At 41.1% G+C, this 20,025-nt stretch overlaps 1 protein-coding gene across 1 annotated transcript in view; it reads right to left on the reverse strand.

Annotated features, from left to right (window-relative positions):
* Positions 1-20,025, reverse strand: part of FHOD3 (formin homology 2 domain containing 3) — a gene marked incomplete at both ends in the record, with an annotated part of 379,512 nt that overhangs the window by 46,516 nt on the left and 312,971 nt on the right. Inside the window, 3 exons of the mRNA XM_080340636.1 lie at positions 5,496-5,654; positions 12,339-13,228; positions 17,004-17,303. Coding sequence (XP_080196762.1) covers positions 5,496-5,654; positions 12,339-13,228; positions 17,004-17,303 — 1,349 coding nt within the window. The remainder of the gene's footprint in view (positions 1-5,495; positions 5,655-12,338; positions 13,229-17,003; positions 17,304-20,025) is intronic.

Genomic DNA, 20,025 nt, shown 5'->3' on the forward strand with positions numbered 1-20,025 from the left:
CACACAAGGGTTTGGGACAGAGAGTAAACTTCTGAGGAAAAACAGTGCACAAATCTTGTCATGGAGAAAAAAGAAGTAAATCTTGGAGATCTCATTTGCATGAGATAATCGATCTTAGTTGTTCTGCTCCTAGACTGCTGGACCCAGCCACTTGCTTGAACTTTCAGCAAAGGGATCAAACTGTTTATTTCCTGGACTCTGCCATCCTGACATATGATCTCCAAAACTTTCTGAGCAGAAAGACTCACAGGGCTCTCAGGGAAAAATTTATAACCTTTATAAGGCTGAGGGTTATGGGTCTCAGTGTGGGATGCAAGGAAGCAACTAACCAGAGCCTGCAAATGGCCCAGAGCATCTGCAGAAATAAGGTGATTAAATAATCTCTTTCAAGAGACAATGGGGCTTCTCAGTGATGATGAGTGCTTTGGCTTTCCAATTTGGTTTCGGCTGATTTTACCAGGTGACCAGGATCCTGAAAAAAATTATCAAGCTAAATATCTGGTTGTTGATTCCAAAGCTTTCTGTAGCTTGAACACCACAAATTCAAAAGCTGCATAACCAAATACACATTAGTGGATATTTCACCAGATAGTTGACAGGCCTCGGCAGACTATTCAGCTCCAAAAAGTATCTCACACTTCAGCTTTCCAGGCAGCTATTAGCGAGACACATCAGTGAAGGTCAGGACTCCACAATAAGCGAGGCCACCTGCACTAGTTTTATTTGAAGTCTTCCAAAAATGACCCATTTCTAAGAAAGCATGACATCTAAAATGCGTGACAGCCATCTCTGAAAACTGGGAACTGACAGCTGCTGCCTCGGTCATACCACCCCACTTCCTCAAGCTCTCTAATGAAATACATAAGCACACCATTGCTGGTCACAGAAATCATGTAAGACATTTTGCTTTGCTGCAAGATGTGAAAGTGTAGCTTTTTTATTTAAGTGAAGTCTGAAACTTGTTAGGGCAGCAATAAGCTGACTGTAGTTGTACAGCCAGCAAGGCACCACTGAGTCCATTCTCTCTTCTGTCTAGACTTGTGAAATGAGGTGTTCTTTCAGATCATGTGAGCAATAGTATAATTTGAATAGCATAATAGCATAATAATAGCACATAGCATAATTTGAAACATCCCATCACACCTTTACAAAGCATTAGCTAAACAAATTGGAAATGGCAAATGACAACATACTGTGGCAACTATCAGAATAAAAACTTAAATACCTTGATCACTTTCGAAAACCAAAGTTTGTTTTTTGTTTATACTTGTCAACATCTGCCTTTTTAACAGTAGGCTTTCATTTCTTACCCCTTTCTACATCTCAGGGCTACCTAGCCACACATGGACTTCAAAGTACTTAACAAATACGGGTATGAAGGGCCTAGCATACCTGGAGAGCTTTTTTCATTTCAAATAGTTTTATTAAAGCTATACCTCTACCTCTCAATGCAATCAATATTGTGTAGCATCACAAAGCTTTTTTTTAAAGCACAAAGCAAACTACCTTGATTTCCTCACAGCATTGCCCAATTTTATTCTGCTAAACTAATCATACTTTTTGATATAATTTGATTTTGATCCATATTCCCTTACTGAGTGGCACTTTACAGAAGGACCCACTCATTTCCTTTACTAAAGACAAGCAGCAAGGACTGATTTGGTGGACTCTATTCTCTCAGTTGCCTATGATACACTTCACTAAAATTAGGTGCCAGGACTTTAAGCTCGCCTCTTTTCTTAGTTCACAGGAAGCCCTCATCCATGCTAAGCAGGCAGTTCTTTATCCTGCAGCGAGCTCCAAGTTGTTTGAACACAATGAATGCCAAGCTTTCAAAGAAAGGAAAACACAACCACTTTGGCAAGTGTAAGGTGGCAAAAATCTTTTTAGTTGGATTGATGCATGCTTGCAGACACATATTGTGCTTTCCTTTCAAAACATGTTTCTAACAGTGTCTGCTCTGCATACTAAATGGTCAACATGAGCCTTTTTAGCACCATGCCTCATTTCCTGCCCTTTTTCACAACTCAGGGATACCTAACCACTTCAAACACATGGCCTAAAATAGAATCATAGAATCACAGAATGTCCTGAGCTGGAAGGGGCCCACAAGGATCATTAAGACCAACTCCTACCCCTGGGTCTGACAACCCAAAAATTCACACCATGTGTCTGAGGGTGTTGTCCAATCACTTCTTGAACACTGTCAGGCTTGGGGCTGCGACTGCCTCCCTGGGGAGTCTGTTCTAGTGCTCTGGGAGCAGAAGCCTTTCCTAATGTCCAACCTAAACCTCCTCTGGCACATCTTCCTGCCATTCTCTTGGGTTCTGTCACTGGTTGCCAAAGAGAAGAGATCAGTGCCTGCCCGTCCTCCTCCCCTTGTGAGGAAGCTGTAGCCGCCATGAGGTCTCCCCTCAGTGTCCTCCAGGCTGAACAAACCCAGTGACTTTAGCTGCTCCTCATACGGCTTCCCCTCCAAACTCTTCACCAACTTTGTGTTCCTCCTCTGGACACTCTCTATATACAGAGTGCTTTAAAATACCTGGAGAATTTTTTCTTCTATCTTAGTTATATATTTGAAGTTAAAAGCAAAGTATGTAGTACTAACAACAGTTAAATGGCACAAGCAAAGCAGCATTTAGCAGAACATAGGACAGTAGCGCAGGGTTTACTGGGTCAATATGAACTTGATTATGAGTTGGTCCATCACAAACTTGTAGCCTGCATCCCACTGCATCACTGCCTTGCTTCTAGCACTACTGTCAGCAGTACTTTAGTTCCCTGTCCTTAAAGGAATCACTAAGATCAGTTTTAAGACACCATTTAATCTGAGTTTCTCCACCAAGGTGCAGAACGAAAGCCACATGCACACTTACGTGACAGTGACAATGCTCTTAAGGGAAAGATACAGCACAGAGCTCACAGCCAAGGCAATGGATGTCTCAGGTGGCTTTTTACCCTGTTGGTACCCTGCTCCATGTTGGATCCACTAAAAGCTGATGACCCTAAATTACAGCTTCTCTGCAATTTTAGCAGTGAATCTTATATCTTCCCCATACACATTACATCTCTTCTGCTGCTCTTCTTACATCTCTCTTTCCTGCTTACTAGTTGTGACATCTCTTCTAGGCAATTAACTATGCAGAAAGGCTTTTGAGTACCCACTGTGAAGCAGTGTTTCAATTAGACCTTCTTTTTTTCCATACCAGTCCTGCCTTATTCAGTCCACAGGTTAGCTATAAAGTATATTATATAGCAAATAATTTGCTCTATTCTCTGTTTTTTTTACATAAAAGAAGCTGATGCTTACACTATTACTGATTCACTACCAAATATTTCCTAATATTTAGGAACTGTAGATATGAACCACAAAATTTTCTAAAAGTCTAGACTGAAAAGACAAATCCTGTTCCATCTAAGCTAACTCTAAGGCTAAAGCCAATGAACAGATGAATATAGAGGAGAAGAGGAACAGCAAACAAAGTCTGCCTACGCTGTAGATCAAAGGGGCAGTATGGAAAAGTGCAGCAGGGCTCTGCTAAAAAAAGTGGGACTCATAATGATGCATTTCTGTATCTCTCTATGCACCTCTTGGTCAATTCTGCATATTTTAATCCAGCCCTCTATCTTGCTATAAATGTCTGTCGGACTCTATAACAACACGCTATAAGAAAAAATCTATAAATTTGGGATTGGGAAAGAGAATCTGAATTCAGTGCGGGGTTTTACCTGATAAGAAGTAAATAAATATGGAACACTGAGAAATAGAAGCTCTTTTCTCCACTAACATCATCTTTCCCAAACAATGAAAGCTTCATCCCTCAAGGTGGAAATTACCTGGGCTCTGTTCCACTTGCCCCTTTCTCTTGATTTTAAATATCTGAGACTACTCACATCCTTAGCCGCATGCTGTGGACACAGAACTCAGAAATCCCATTTTCTTTAGTGCCGGGCAAGTGTATCACCAGTGTATCATTTCCTAGTTTCTGAATTCTTCAGTTTGAAAGCTACCTGCATGTATATTTTAAATGAAATTACAGGTTTCTGGCAGCTAATGGAAAGGCCACCCAAAGGAGGGTGTGGTGGTACAAGGCACTCAGGACTGTGGACACCACAGGTGGTTGGCAGATGAGGAGTCCAGCTACAAATGTTGGCACTGGAAAGGGTGAATTGTGCAGAGCAGACGAATGCCAGAGACAACTCAAAGGAGAGGATACTTTCGAGGTAATGAAGATGTGTCCTCCTTTATCAGCCATTTTATGTGGGACTTTGTATGGAAACCCTGTCTACAGCACTGAGATCCACCTGGTAGTCTGTGAGTTGGGCTTGGCTGGAGGGGGAACTCGGACACTTCAAAGCTTTGGCAAACTGCAGTGGGGGGTACGTGGGCTAAGTCATGAAAAATTACTTTTTTAGTTGATTAGTCACTTTCACAATATGAGTAAGGTATGTATATAGCAAATATGTAATATAGCTTTGGGAAGAAACTACATATTCTAGTGGGGATAAATCAGGCCTTGCCTCTAGCTAGAATGATCTTTTGCCTTAAGTATTTCTTTTGCATGTAACTGTTGGCAACTCCATTTCCATTCCAGATAGCTTTTCTCATTTTCATCTGTAGTCACCATAGCGAAGGTGGAAAGGGAGAAATCATGAAAAATAGTGTAAGACCACTGAAAGGTGACCATGAATCAATGCATGACCTCTGCAGCTCAGCCACTGGTTGAGATTTGTAGTTGTGCAGATTACTCTTACTAGATGATATGCGCTTATTAAAATAAATAAATAAATAAATAAATAAACAAAAAAGAAACCAAAAAGATTTGAAATGAATACAACCACAATGAAAAAAAAATGGGGAGCAGAAAGCTTCTTTTACACTTCATAGAAGAAAAATGTTTTGATAAAAAAAATAATAAACAGAGCTCATCTTGGATCTTGGTAGGAATATCTGCACAGTCAAACATGTAATGGTAAAAATTACATCATCTGTAATCTTTATACCAACTGCTTTTCTTCAAACAACAGTAACACAGAAATGCTATTTTGAGCAGAGAGCTAGTCACTGTATTTGTTTTCCATTAGATATACAATCTAGAGTGACTTCAACAGCTAGCTGGGCATGAACTTTATTAAACCCTGTACCAGTTGCATCAGCCCTAGTAACTCCCTACCCATTCTTGCTGCTCACAATATTTCAGTCAAGCTCCAGAGACACAGATAATACTCTGAAAATCCTGACAGGAATTAACACCATTGTTACTCAGACACAAACAAAACAGAGAATCCACGTTTACTGAGCATGTCGACTTCAGGTGAATACTACATGCTTCTGAGCACGTTGAGCTGATTTGACGCGTTTCAACACTCAGTCATGACCTAATACATTCCCTTTTCCCTCTTCCATGAAAAGTCTGTGCTGTACCATGTGCAACATAGAAATAAAAGGACACATTGAAAATGCCAACTTGAAGATATCGTCTGTTCTTTCTTACCTCTATTCCTTCCTTGTTTAAGGCATATTCGTCAAAGTTCAAAATAGCAGTCTTGATAGTCCGGGGAGGGGGCAACACAGTCAAGCCAATATTAATAGCGTTGCTTCGTTTTGAGTCTAATACAATGATCTCCTGTCGCTTCCCATCTGCAGCAGTTTTCTTGGTAAAGAAGAGAACAAGAATATTATTCCTCAAGCCTGTTTTATAAAGAAAAAGTCACTCCTTTCACTAATGATTTCCCCTACACATGGGTGCTGACACTGAATGTAAATCTAAACAATTTATAGTCATCCAAAAAGCTGAATTCTTTTACCACATCCTTGCTGGTATCAGCATGAGCTGCCAGGATTTAACCAGAGAGCTAAACATAGTCTCAGATGTCATGCAAAACCGAGTTAGCCTGAGACACCAGAGTCCCTGCGAGGGCTGGGAACACCGCAGTTCGGGGCAAGAGTCAGTCTGAAAAAAGCCTGAAGCGGTCTCTGCGGGTGAGGGCTTTGCTGAGCAGCAGGACTGGCTGGCACAGGGCCAGTGGGGCAGCAACCTAGTAGCTGATGGTCAACCTGGAGTGGCCACTGACTCTCTTTTGCCTCCATGGTTGGATGGAACCCAGACAGGGTGGTTTCCACCTGCCTGCCAGTGCTCTCCTGTGCTATAAATCCACCTTGGGCACTGGAAAAGGAGTTGTGGATGCCTTTCTGGAGACACTGGCATGGTTTTCTGCCCTCTGGATGCCAGAGGAAGGGTATTCTACCTCACTGCTCATGATAAGGGTACAGAACGATTTCTGCCCTTCTGCTTTTTTCAAATTTTTATTTGAGACTAGACATAATTCTTGGATCTTACCCTCCAGTATAAACCACTGTACAAATAGTAATGAAAGCACAAAGAACTAAGAACATATGCTTTAAGTTCCATTCTAGAGAAGACCCAAGAAATTTCTTCCTCTCTGTCCCCTGCTGCATAGTGGCAAAATGTGAATCAACTAGGCAAGGTGACTCACAAACTATTTATATGGCACAACACAATGCTGAATGTGGTCTTTGCTTTTACACTCCAGCATGTCTCTCATTCTCTCATCATCCCGTGCTAGAAGGTCTCTTTTTGGCAACTACATAGGGACACATATGTCATACACCAGGCATCTGCAAAAGCAGAGGACTCTGCTTCTCATACACAGAAGTCTTTTCCTCCCTCTCCACACATATGAACTTTGGAAACATGTTTTCTCTCTTTCACTTTCCTTTGCCCTGTCAGAGATGAGATGAGGGATGCTGTCAAGCACAGGAGCATAGGGAGAAGACTAGCACACTGATGCAAGCAAGCACAGACGTGCTCCACTGTGTATAAATCCATATTTCAGCAAGGCACAGGCTTGTGACTGTGATCTCCCTGTAGAGTCTGTTACCTGGACTGTGGTCACTAGCTCTGGCAGCAGCAGTCTTAGCACAGATGCACCTCAAAAGGGCAAAGAGAGAGACCAAACAATTCCTCTTTCTAGGCTGCAAAGTGGCAGCCCATACAACTGTCCAGAATTGGGAATCATCTGTGCTGCGTGCACAGTACCTCTTGCATCTCTTGAGGATTTGGGGGAAAGCCCAGAAGGAGACTCTTACTGCCTCAGTCTCAATCTGTGTTCAGGATAGCTTTTTAGACCATGAAGCTTTGCTCTCCACTTCTTTTGGGTCTGCTCAACAGCCACCACCGAGTCAAAAAATGCCCTGCTGCCAGGTCTACACGCTGCCTCTGTGTTGGAAGAACTAAGTTAGCAAATACGATTTTATCAAAGTACTTCCAGCGGTGGGTTAGCTCATAATGGGAAGGCGGTTGTATTATTACAAAGATGCCTTTTTCTGGCAGAGCTCAGCTCCTTGCCTGCACAGGAAGAGCTGTGCCCACCAGTCCCAGCAGAGCTGTGCCCACGGGTCCCAGTAGCCTCCACAGCACGTGTGCACCACAACAGCCCTTTCATCGTACCAACGTGATTAACAGAGCATGATGCAACTTCTGTGTGCAGATGAGACTAAAGGCAAGTACAGTTTGCAAGAGTTGGAGACTATCACATCAGTATGATCTGTGAAAATAATAAGAGGCATTTTTTTTTAACTTAAAAGGAAACAACTCTTTTGCAGCAAACTGAATAAATTTTAGGAGAGCAAAAATAGTATTTGCATTCAATTTTCGTATGGCTATTCTCTGGAACTGCTATCTTAACACCTTAAAAGCATCCCTGAAGCCTTCTTGAACTTTCTCTTCTTTGAGTAAGAGTCCTCTTTTTCTTGGAGAGCTACCTGATGGGCATCAGATGCAGCTTCTTTAAAGTAGGCATTTTAACTTCCAGGATCATTAATCACATTTTTTCAGGACCACAGTTAGTGGCCAAGACCACAAAAAAACAAGTGGGGTTCACCAGAGACTGCTTCCTCTTGAGTTTATACCGCACTAGCCTTTTTAAAACCAACAATTTTTACCTTGTTCTTCGCAGCACAGAATTACACAGCTCCAAAGAATTTATGCAGAAGCGAAAAAGCTGGGGGCAAGGAGTTAAACTTAGGCTTCCCACATGTGGTGTGGGTAAGTAAGCCTCAGATCTGCAGCTCTGTTTTTAAGGCTCCTAAGCTTGACAAGAGAGACATATTCATTTGAGGGACACATGATGCAAACCGCTGGGATGATTGTGATTGCAACAGTGCACTCGCTCGTCCACAGTGAGTTATGAAAGACAGATGAGCTGTATAGGGGATGGAAGTATGTAGGTATTTTCCAGAGCTATAACTGCATACGGGGTATAAAAATTTGGGGTAAGTATCTCTTTCCAAAAACAGGGGTAGAAGAGATTTATAATCCATTCTGGGGATGATAGCTGAGTTACAAAGAAATCCTTTCCAAATGAATAAAAAGATGAAGAAAAGACAAACATTTTACTGCTATGAACTTTATTACCCTACTGCTAGGAAAAGAATTCCCTTTTGTCTGCAATGAAATTGCACATTAGTAAGTGTCTGACTTAAACTACGACTATTAATTTCTATTACAACATTAGGTGACTTCAGACTGTGCTTTATAAGTTCATTAACAGAGAATGACTTCAAATGCTTGAGGGAACAGTGCACTAGTGCACTTGACTGTATATTTTAATGTGTCAGTATGTAATGTAAGCCCCGACTTCTGAATATTGTATTATTAAATGTAAATACAAAATTAATTATAAAATACAAATATATCAGGTGATATGATTTGTGGCAAACAAATGTTCCTGCAATGTATTAACAATAATAGTGAATTTAGACCTAACTGGCCAGATTCTGTTGTCTCTATTGAAGCTTAGGTAGTTAGGTTATTCAAAAACTGTTTCCATCCCACAGAAGGTGATTTGCAGTCTGCTGAGTACACAGTCTAACACACGCCTCTGTTTTAATTAACACAGGAAGCAGAAAAAATTAATTCATTTTTCCAGTGGTCATATAAGTAATTATATATGAGCATCAAGTCAGAAATATCTCTTGCATTTAAACTTATGGAACAATCTACATCAATAGCACAGAAAAAAATGAGCAATTCCTTAATAGAGAGATGGTAATTTTTTTACATTTCAATTAGCTAGGATTTAGCACTGGGGATTTAAAATGGAAACACTCAGCTGACTTTGTCCAGGATACACATATATGATATTTTTCAGAAATTCTGGTCCACATTTATGACTTGCCTTGGCATGTACTTAAATTGCAACAAACGTTTGCAAAAGGAGTGTCTAGACGTATATACATGAAAACACATTCCTTAATTTTTCACTCCTACTAGCTTTTTGTCTGTGGGCACATGTCCCACAGGGTATAGATGAATCAGCAAAATAATACTTTCAAATGACATGCAGAACCAAGTGAATGGCAGACGGACAGAAGAACACTGTGTGATTCAGTAGTGTCTGTGTGTTTTCATTTCCCTTCACAGAAAATACTTTGCCGAAATACCTGCTTTGTTTGGCAGAGCGAGAAGACTGGCTTGGAGGGGATACCTGATCACTCTCTATTTGCAAACAGAATGCTGTGATCCTCTGTTTGAGAAAATAAACAATCTGCAACTAAAGGTGCTTCATTAACTGTAACCAATGTCTGAGTTGTCCAGTGTAGCATAAGTTTCCCCAAAATCAAAAATCTCCCCTTCCAGCCTTCCCCTGCAACTCCTATATTATATCCCACGATTTAAAATCCACTTTATTTTATTGTAGTCTATTGTGTTTAATGAAAAAGTTCTCATAAGCCAGGACGTAGCTGTTTATAGCTGTGTGTTGTGGAAATCACAGTGAAGGATTAGAAACTGGAGTAAAATTGGTTACAGCTGTATGAAAGTGCATACGCAGAAGTAAAGCCAAGCCCCCCCCTACACACCCTGACTTTTACTTCTCATCTCATCCTTCTGGACTGTTCCTTTTCCATGCACCTGCTTCCATCTATTGCTATGAAATCTGGAGATTTGACTTTTGATTTGTTGCTCTGCGCTCTTTTTTTTCAGCTGAATCAACTGAGCTGTGAGTCAGACTTTACGATATTATAGAATAAACCTGTTTTGGATTGCAGCCATTGGACACAAGAAACTAGACACAACGGGGAATGTACTCGTTGGAAATAAACCAAGCAGTCTGGAAAAAGCAAGAGCTATCCTAATTTGAGAGCAATCTTCATACCAAACCTTAAGTCTTTTACAGATTCAGTGGTCTGCTTAATTATTCCCACTCTCGCTTGATCTAAGGACCACCCCCTAACCTGGGAGATTTGCTGGTGTTCATCAAAACCATGCAGGAGTCTCAGAAGTCTGAGCAGACCTCCACTATGGTAATCCTTTGTCACCACTGTCTTCTCTACAGAGACAATGAGACTTCTATGTCTGTGTTATGGGACGGGGTGGAAAGAGAGCCAAAAGTATAATGTCTCATGCAGAGAGCAGTTATTAGGCTCCAAGAGGAAAGCAGTCACCTAAATCATTCCTCAGACTTGCACTAATTTCAAAGAAACCTGCTCGCTCATCTTCCAGCCAGAAGCCAAAAGCTGTGCCAAAGCATCAGGCAGCCCAGGCAGGTTTGGGAAGCAAGCGTGAGGAGAGGGTGGGGAAATGGCCAAAGGGAGTTGGGGAACGTGCACAGTAAATGACTGGAAAAGTAAATAAGTCAGAATTCCAACAATTTAACATTCTATCAAAAATTTTGGGTGAGAATAAAAGATTAAGAATCAGCCAGACTGATCCTTTGCAATACTGGCATTTAGCACAAAGCTAAGTTTGGAAATGGCAAATAAGTCATAATTCCACTTTCAATTGGAAGAATTAAATGTTTTATGGATCTAAGAAAACACTCTTATTCCTTCCATCTATGAAACATCTGTGCAGATTTGTATTTACAGAGAGAGAGATGAGGAGTAACACGCCACGGTGTCACCAGCATTCCTTCCTCAGCAGAGAAGGAGTTAGAGAGAGAAATTAATCTCCACATCGGCCAAATGAACGATCAGCTGAATGTGTTTTTTGAGTTGCCGTGCCATATGTTTCACATCTGCATGCATCTGTGTCACAAAAAATTCAGCTAAGAACAGTGACAGCAGGATCTATGCGAGCCATGTATTTATGTACCTGTTGTTTGCTAGGTACTTAATAGGGGGCTTGATTGTTCAAATTGCAATGTTTCCACTTGGCCAAGAAGGTCAAGAATGACTATTGGAAAATTTTGAGTGAATAACCCAGACAAGTGACACGCAGAACTTTTACCATGAGACATCCAGTCTCCTCAGATTAAGAGCAAACAATAATATATATGATACATAATATATATAACTTTTGCCATCCAAAGAGAAGTAAAATATGCAATGTAGTGATTTTTTTTATGTCACTATAAAACATATAGGCACATATAGAAAACATACAAGTGGTTTAGTTATTTAAAGTAAGAGAGATGGACATAATTTACCAGCATTTTAACTGGAAAACAAGGCAAAACAAAACAAATTTTCCCTGATACCAATTATTCTGTTTAAAAGAAATGTTTATGTAGCCATGAAAAATAAATGTTTGAGCTAATAACTTTTTTCATGCTTCTTCAAATTCCTACTAAATTCATCTACAAAAGACTTCCCTTTGTTGCTGAGCCTAATGTTAAACAACCATGTCGCCAGCCTTTTATTTTATTTATTTTATCACAATGCTCCTGAGGAAGAGGGATACCCAGCTACAGAGGTATTTCCTATGCCAGCTTCTATCCTAAAATTTGGATAGCCATACTGTACAGATTAAAGATTTAAAACTGGCCTGTTTGCCAGTATAAAACAAAAACCCAAGACACCTACAGAGTTCAGCTGTAAACCTGGTCCAGCTGATAAACTGATCCTTCAGAACAAAGCACACATGTAGGCTTTTTATGCAGGAGATTCAGTTTGATACTCTAGCCTTTTTATGTAATGATTAGGAAGATATTACCAAGTGAAGAACCGTCAAATACACAGATATGAGTCATCATGCTGTGACCTTTAGATGAACGTAACAGAAAATATTTCAGATTTTAATACCTAGCTTGGCACTCAGCTACAAACAACTTAATGTAAAATTTGTTGGTGTTCCCCTCCTGAAGTGACATCCTACTACTGGTAGACCTGAGATAAGAGGGTAGCTTGGCACATATGTCACCCTAGCCTCATCTCCTAGTTTCAGGCCATGGAATATCTTTCGTCATAGGCCAAGCTAGAAACACATCCAGTTATTTCCATTGTTCTCATATAAACAACATAAATCACCTAGATCTAAGTCAGAATGAATACCAATAAAATAGCAAAATAATAGCAAGCTGAATATGAGTTGTACCTTTGTGACAGGCAGTTCCTTGGATTTAGACTCAAAGAGATGCTCCAGTTTGGAAGTGTCCACCTTAATGGGTTCCAGTTTCGACCACAGGAATTCTCTGCAGCGTTTGTTGTTTTTACACTGCCACTCAAATGGCCGTACCTCATTCCAAAACAGACGGATGGTTTTCTTCTTCTTTATAAATGCTGGCTGACCCCTGGAAACCTGGGGTGACCCTAAACCCTGAGGAGTGCTGAACAGCGGAGGAGGAGCCAATAAATTAGCAGAGGGTGGAGGTGGAGGAGGACATCCAAACAGCGGGGGAGGTGGTGGAGGAGGCAAACCCAGAAAAGAAGGCGGAGGTGGAGGAGGGGGAACAAGGGAGTCCCCAGGACCCATATCCATGTCCAACACATCTACATCATCCTCCTCCCCCAAGTCTGTAAAATCCATGTCTTTGATTTTAAGTTCTCTAGGATTAGCCATGAGCTGATCCCAGATGTAGTCAGATTCCTTCTTTGGCTGTGCTGGTGTTTTCTCGGGGACCTGTTCACTGATTTCATCTTCAGGCGTGGCTGTCCCCTTGGCCAGCTCACCACTGTTGAATTTTTCTGCAAAGGCTTTCACGCTGCCTTGGTTGTCCAGATTTCCGATCTCCATCTTTTTGACACTTTCATCTTTGGCCTTCTTCGTGGCCTGAAGGATAGAGATCCTACTGGCTAGGCTAGTGAGTGACTCCTCGCTTTCCTCCGTCTCCTTCTTTTCCTCCTTCGCCTCCAGCTCCTTCTCCTCTTCATCCTTAGGCTTTTTGTTATGCGCATACAACATGTCCAGCATAAACCGCTTGTTATTGAGGATGTTGCTGCACTGCTCATTCACACCAGCATCTTGAATGGTCTGTGACCATGGACCTGCAATCACACACACACAGATGGGAAGAGTCAAGGGGAGGGAGCCAGAGCACCAAGAACATTCTTCAACCCACCAGAAAAAAATGTGAGGTATGCATGCACAATTAGTCTCAAACTGGGCAAACAGTAGCTTTGAAAATTTTGAAATAAGTGTCAATGCTGATATACAGCCCAATTTTGATGGGCTGGGAGTAATTATCAAAAAAGGAATGGGAGCAGAAAATAATCAGTGTATCTCAGGAGGGACTGTCAGGATTTCAAGGTCAGGTTCCACTTTGTACTTACTACCCCAGCAGATTTTATACAGTGCATAAATACTCAGAACTTGTAGTAATCCAGAATGGGGCTTAAATAGCTTGACAATGGCACAAAATAGGTTATCACCATACTTTTCATTTGGCCATTAACTGGAACCACCCCAGGAACTTCCTTATAAAAGAGATCTCCACCGCCTGATGTCAAGGTCAACATGTAACTGCTTCCTGCTTCTCCTCCCTCTGTGTGGCTAGGGGAGGACACCTTTCATGTCTGGCTGCTCCTCAGACCTCCTGGCTGTGTACCTGGGCCATCTTCATAACATGGACTATCTGAATCCCAGAGCAGGCTGCATACCCAAGATGCAGCTCTCAGGGCAACTCAGCGAATATAAGCATAAACAAAATTTTTAAAGTTATTTCTAGGAATATGAGCACCATTATAAAATATTTTTGAAAACGCTGCTCATCAACCACTGTTACCCTCCCTGTAATATATAAAGGCATTGAAAGCCTAATGGTCTTCTTCCCACACCACAATCATTTAACACATCACCATAACAAAGCCTCATCTTTCTGACTGTTGCTTTTCTTAGCAATAACCTGCAAAATACCATGTTTGAGACAGCACCATAAATAACAAACTCTAGTGGTCAAATTGTAAAAATAAATGATGTAAGCATCTCTTTAATTACATTCCCCTGAATATAATACTGCTAACCAATGTGGATAATGTATCTAAAAAATATGGTGCCTCTTTTTCCAATGGCATCAGATGAAGTGATTAAACGTGGACAAAAATAATTCTTTACACTTACTGTATTTCCTGCATGAGATTCCTTCTGTTCCCCATAGTCTTTATTCATTTTATTAATATATTTTTTATAAACTCTATTTCTTAAATGCATTTTGATCGCTAACCTGCCTTCCTTTTGGCCCCTTATTGTTAAAGATTTTCTTTTGTATCTGTCAGTTGCCCTTTCTCTTAAACTTCCATTTTATCTTTGTTTCTCCCCCTATGCTCCCACATTTTTCAATACTGTAGAGTTCTGAACATCTTTTATGGCTTCTTTTATCAATGGAGTTGCTTTCTTACCATGACATCTAGCTCTGTGCTCTGAGAATGCGTCCCCTTGGTGAGATCCACATCCAGGCCCTCACAACTCCTCCCCACCCTTTTAAAATACCACCACATTAAGATGCGGGGCGAATGCCACAGCACAAAATATGTGGACACCAACGATTCTCACCTCTATTCAGCTCAACCTCTAAAATGCATTTTAAGATGAGCCCAGAGATTTAACCATAGACAAAATAAAGACCTTTTTGTTTGGCTGGTTTGTTTGTTTTTTTCAGCAATGGATACAACCTCTACAGTGATTTCCTTTTACTTTCCTGCAGGATGCTTGGCTACTTCTATTACCTGTTTATTTCTCCTCAGCCTTCATCCATGAGATTGCTTTCTCACCAAAATTTGTCATCTAAGGTAGTCTCTTAGATTTATCTCTGAGGTAGTATCACTAGACATGACTAGACAACTCCTTCCCTACACCATAGATTCTACCAAGCTGAGCCTTCAGAGGGATTTCCCCCTACTCCAAGCCTTTCCTTCAAAGATGTTCAAGACTACTCCTAGGATCCCTCCTACAAATGCCACATGACCTACCCACTCTCTTAGTTTCACCAGTTGGTATCCTCCAGGATTTAATCCCTTTGGAAAACTTCTCATCAAAATTCCCCCAGACATAATCTCTAATTTGGGCTCCCCGAGTTGGCCTCCATCTGCTCTAGCTGATCAAACATTATTGCTGTGAAGGCTCTTGCTGCCTTGGTGGCCTCTTCTGCTCTCCTCTCCACAGATAATTCTTTGAAATACCATTGGAAAAACAAGACTTGTTGAAAGCCAAATTCAGTAGGATGACTAAGTAAGGAGGAGCCAGCACCAAAGGCTTTATTCCGTTGTCCCTAATACATCTGGGCAGAACGAATGGGCCACCTCAGAAATGGCAAAGTGCTTGTTGGGAATGTGAGAAGTGCTGGGGAAAGCGCTCTCCTTTGCTTTCCCAATGTCCTCACCTACTAGAGAGCAAACAACTCACTACATGAGACCTCTTACATAGCACAACCTAATAAATCTTTGGTCCACTGGTAATGTAGATCAATTTTAAGATGCTGATTTTTTGCTAACAGGGTACATTTCTTAGCTTTTAACAAAAAGTACATAAACACTTATTTAGAGTGGTAACAGGTTGGTAACAGACAAGATGAGGGGAAAAAAACCTATAACCTGTTCTCCCTTACTTGCACTTGGACCCTCTTGGACTATGCAACAGTGTAAAAACATCCTTCATCTGTCACACCTCCCCTCCTTTTTCTACATATATAGGGTTTAAACATGAACAGTGCAATCTGACAGTTTATCTCTGTGAGGAAATCCTTGTGATTCAGAGTCCACACTCTTTAAGGAAAGAGCAAGACTATTTCACACTGTGTAGCAATTCTTATGTTCTTATCTAGAAACCAGCAAACTTAGGACAATGTGCACCACTGTTCAGCCCTAAGAAAACTTGGGAACCAAATGCCCTAACTACATTATGTTCCTTTACCCCCCCCACCCCCCAAAAAAATGGAAAAGAGTCATTAATCAACAAAGGTCAAAATTTGCCTTTTAGTCCCTCCTGCATGATGAGCTCTGGTTGTTATTATTTCTCCAGGCAGAAAATTAGTTCTTAAGGTGTTTTCTAGTCAGGGCCTTTACAGGTGCCTGGTGGCATAACTGACCAGAAGCACTGGTCACTACAGAACTGGTCTTTTCCAGACAAGGTCTATTTCATGGGCCTCCTCCACACAAGCTAAAGATGGCCACAGCTCAGACCTATCTTCATCAGCTACTTCGTATCTCTCGCTGCTTTCTGAAGCCTAAGCAAGCCAGAAGAACTGGAATTAAGGAACAAACATCCCAACCCCCATTGCTCTTCCTCCTGCACTGAAAGGATGAGAAAAGGTATCTGGAATGTCATGAAAAACCATGTCGACACAGAACCTTGTCTCATTGTTTTATGTGTAGAAAACCCACATAAATTCTCCAGGGGCTAGAGATAGAAGTCATGATAAAGGGTGGTAAAATATTGGCACAGGTTGCCCAGAGAGGTGGTAGATGCCTCGTCCCTGGAAACATTCCAGGCCAGGCTGAACGGGGCTCTGAGCAACCTGATCTAGTTGAAAGTGTCTCTGCTCATTGCAAGGGGTTGGACTAGATGAACTTTGAAGGTCCTTCACAAACCAAACTATTCTGTGATGATTCAATAGTTAATATATTAGTCTTGGGGGAAGAAAATGGTCTTGAATCAAAGGAAGCCTCATTTCAGATTTTCAAGCAAAGAGTAGACTAGGCTTGCCCATGGTCAAGAAAGTCTTAGGCACAAAGTATTTGTTAGCTAATTAACACAACAACAGAGCTGCTCATTTAACATTTTTTTAACAAACAGAAACCCTTCATTATTGAAAAAACTTCACTTTACCAGTTTCATTGTCACTGGTTAACTTGTCCTCTCTCTCTTCCCTCTCTAAAGTGCTGCTTGCTGAGGATATGCTGGATGCAGAGCAGTTGTCTTTTTCATTCACTTCCTCATTCTGCCTCTCTTTTTCACTGAGTATTGCACTTTCTTCTGTCTCTCTCTCTGGTCCTTGCTCCACCTCACTCTCTGGTCCCACCTCTGTAGCCTCTATTTCCTTGGGTGTCTCCGTTCCCTGCTCAGCCTCAGCCTCCTGCTCTGGTTCTGGTTCTGTCTCTGTCTCTGGTTCGGGTTCACTGGCACTCACTGGTGGAGAGAACAAGGGGAGAAAGAGATTCACTTAACGACGGAGTCGCCTCAGGCTCGCCACTCTAAATGAGAGCCACGTGGAAGTCGTACAAGTGCCTTATGGAAAGAAAAAGAAAAAGCAAGTCCATGGCATGCTGAACATTAGGAGTAACAGACTGATGGATGTTGTGCGACGACAGCATTGCATGTGCGAGTGGCCTGGCAAACCCCCTCGCCTGCTGCCTGGAGCCAGACCACTGTTTTTATACATACTTCCACAGCTGGAGTGTTGGACTCGCGTAAGGATTTGAACGAACCAGCAGAAAATGGGCATCCCACCTGAGCACGACATTGACAACTCAGTGCCTAGACAGAGCCAGGAAGGAAGAGATCTTTTAAGAAGCAAAAAGGAGAGAAATTGTGGCTTTTGGTTGCATTTTCTTTGAGTTCTGGAAGAATTCCTTTTTTCACCTGATGAGGAACACTTCAACAAAAAAATAGAAATATTAGATTTATTAACACAGTTGAATGGCACAGTCTGGAAATGGCACTGTCACAGATTTGGCTGACAAAAAAAGATGGATTTTTTTCATGCACATTTACTTCAGAATAGCCACACTAAAACTGAACACAGCTTCCAACTGCATGGCATATGATGAGCTTTTTCACCAGTTGGCATACAGCAATCACTGTTGATAGTACACTTGGTTTCTTCTTCCCTGCTTTATCACTGACAGTGAAATTAATTCATTAATATTTTGGGGTTTCAGCTATAACAGCAGATTTTCACATGCAAATATCCTCTGCATGCTGCAAAGAAACTGAAGAGCATCCACACATATTCACATCAAGCAGCTCACAATTTTCTGAAATCTGAAATGGCCATGCAAGACTGCTAAAAATGGGCATGCATGTTAGTTCTGGTTACTTCCCAAATTCCCTCTGTACTAAATCTTGTGTTGGGTGGCTAAACTACAACGACCAAGTCATACTTGTTTTTTTTCCCCCCTTTTAACTATTTTTCATCACAATATTGCAAAAGAGCCTTCTGGACTTGTCATGGTCTGTGGATCATGTGATATACAACGACTTTTTTTCAAGAACTACAGGAACCTTTGAAGGAAAAAATGTATCACACTGGAATGCAATCCAAATATTTCAGGCCTCTAGGGAGCAGGTAAAAAGATTCATCCTAAGAAAGTATAAGCCAAAATAACGAAGGTCACAGTGTTTTCCTAAGACTATTTCATGTTGCATGCCTATCCTATTTTCTGAGACACCCACCCAAAGAATAATGATTTCTAACAATGCCTGTGCCTATCTTTACAATAACACACACATTTTAAAACTAGCTTTCGGTAATGCATCTTCAGTACCACACTATTCCCCCTTAATTTCATATAAATACAAAACTGCATTTCCCCACCCCCTGATTTAATTGGAACTGAACTTCTACACTTTTGCAATTGATTTGAAATGGGTAGTTAGAGAAATAACCACACATGCATATATAATGCATTAATATAAATGTGCATGTATAGTCCCTGCTCATTCAAATCCCTTACAGACGCTTTAAAACACTCCGAATTAGAAGCTTACCATTCTCCCTCTTCTACACAGAGAGCATCTAAAAGATGTGCAGGTCTGCACATGCCTTGTCTCTCTAAATGTACCTTACCCATGACTGTGCCTGAGACACTGCCTACAAGAGAATTGACATTATAGAGAGCTGGCAAGAATTTGACAAACACTCTGAATGCCAGTGGTGTGTTTCTGACCACAGCTGTCAGTGTGTAGGTATAGCTCAAGAGCATTTTAAACTCAAGACAAAATCTGAATATAACTGAGATGGAAGCTTAGGAATCCTTCAAGAGTTCCTGGAACTAACATGGTACTGTAGCATGAAAGACTGTGCTTGCCACACTGCAATGGTCTATATATACAAATCCCATCAATTCATTCTTGAATCATCATAGTTTCATATTAATTTTAGATATTTCTCTCTATAAGCAAAAGCTGCCATGCAATAACCAAAAAGGTCAACTCCAGCAGCTCAGGTGTAGAAAGAAGCTGACTAAAATGTGGCCAGGACTGCTAATACTTATGGCACCCTTGTCATCATGAAGCTGCACTGAAGATTCAATGGGACAAAGTCAGGGTAGACATAAGAAATGCTTGAGAAAATGAGAATGTTCAAAAGAATTCTGGATACTCTTCTGACAAGGACTATTCCACATATACGAGGAAGATACAGTAGCTTAGCAGAATCTAATACATAATAGAGTAAAGAGCAATATACAGACACAGACTGCTCTTTGGACTTCAAGGAGTATCAAAATTTGAGCACTTCTAGAAGAAAACAAGCATATGTTGGCAGCCATTTTGACAGTCTCCCTCTTTAGAGATAATATCAACCAAACCACCTCTAACCCAAATAACTTATAAGCAGTAAGCTAAGTCCAGTAGCACGTCTTTTAAAATGCAGTTCAAAAGTCAAATCTGTCAGCAAACACTAGCAACGGAACAAAGCCAGCAAGCTAGACGTGTGTCCACCACTTGCTGTTCCATTGTGTAGTCCATTGTGCTGGTATTGTTGAGAACTTCTAAAGATGTTTAAAAATACATTTCTCAGTGCATGCTTGGGGGTGGCCTATTTGAAATGAGCTGGAACTTCCAGTGCTGTATCTACTGGATCCGGTTTCATATCAGACAAAACACTGCTCTTAAGTGGCAACCATGC

Source organism: Nesoenas mayeri (assembly GCF_963082525.1).
Source record: "Nesoenas mayeri genome assembly, chromosome: 2".
In the NCBI taxonomy this organism is placed as follows: domain Eukaryota; kingdom Metazoa; phylum Chordata; class Aves; order Columbiformes; family Columbidae; genus Nesoenas; species Nesoenas mayeri.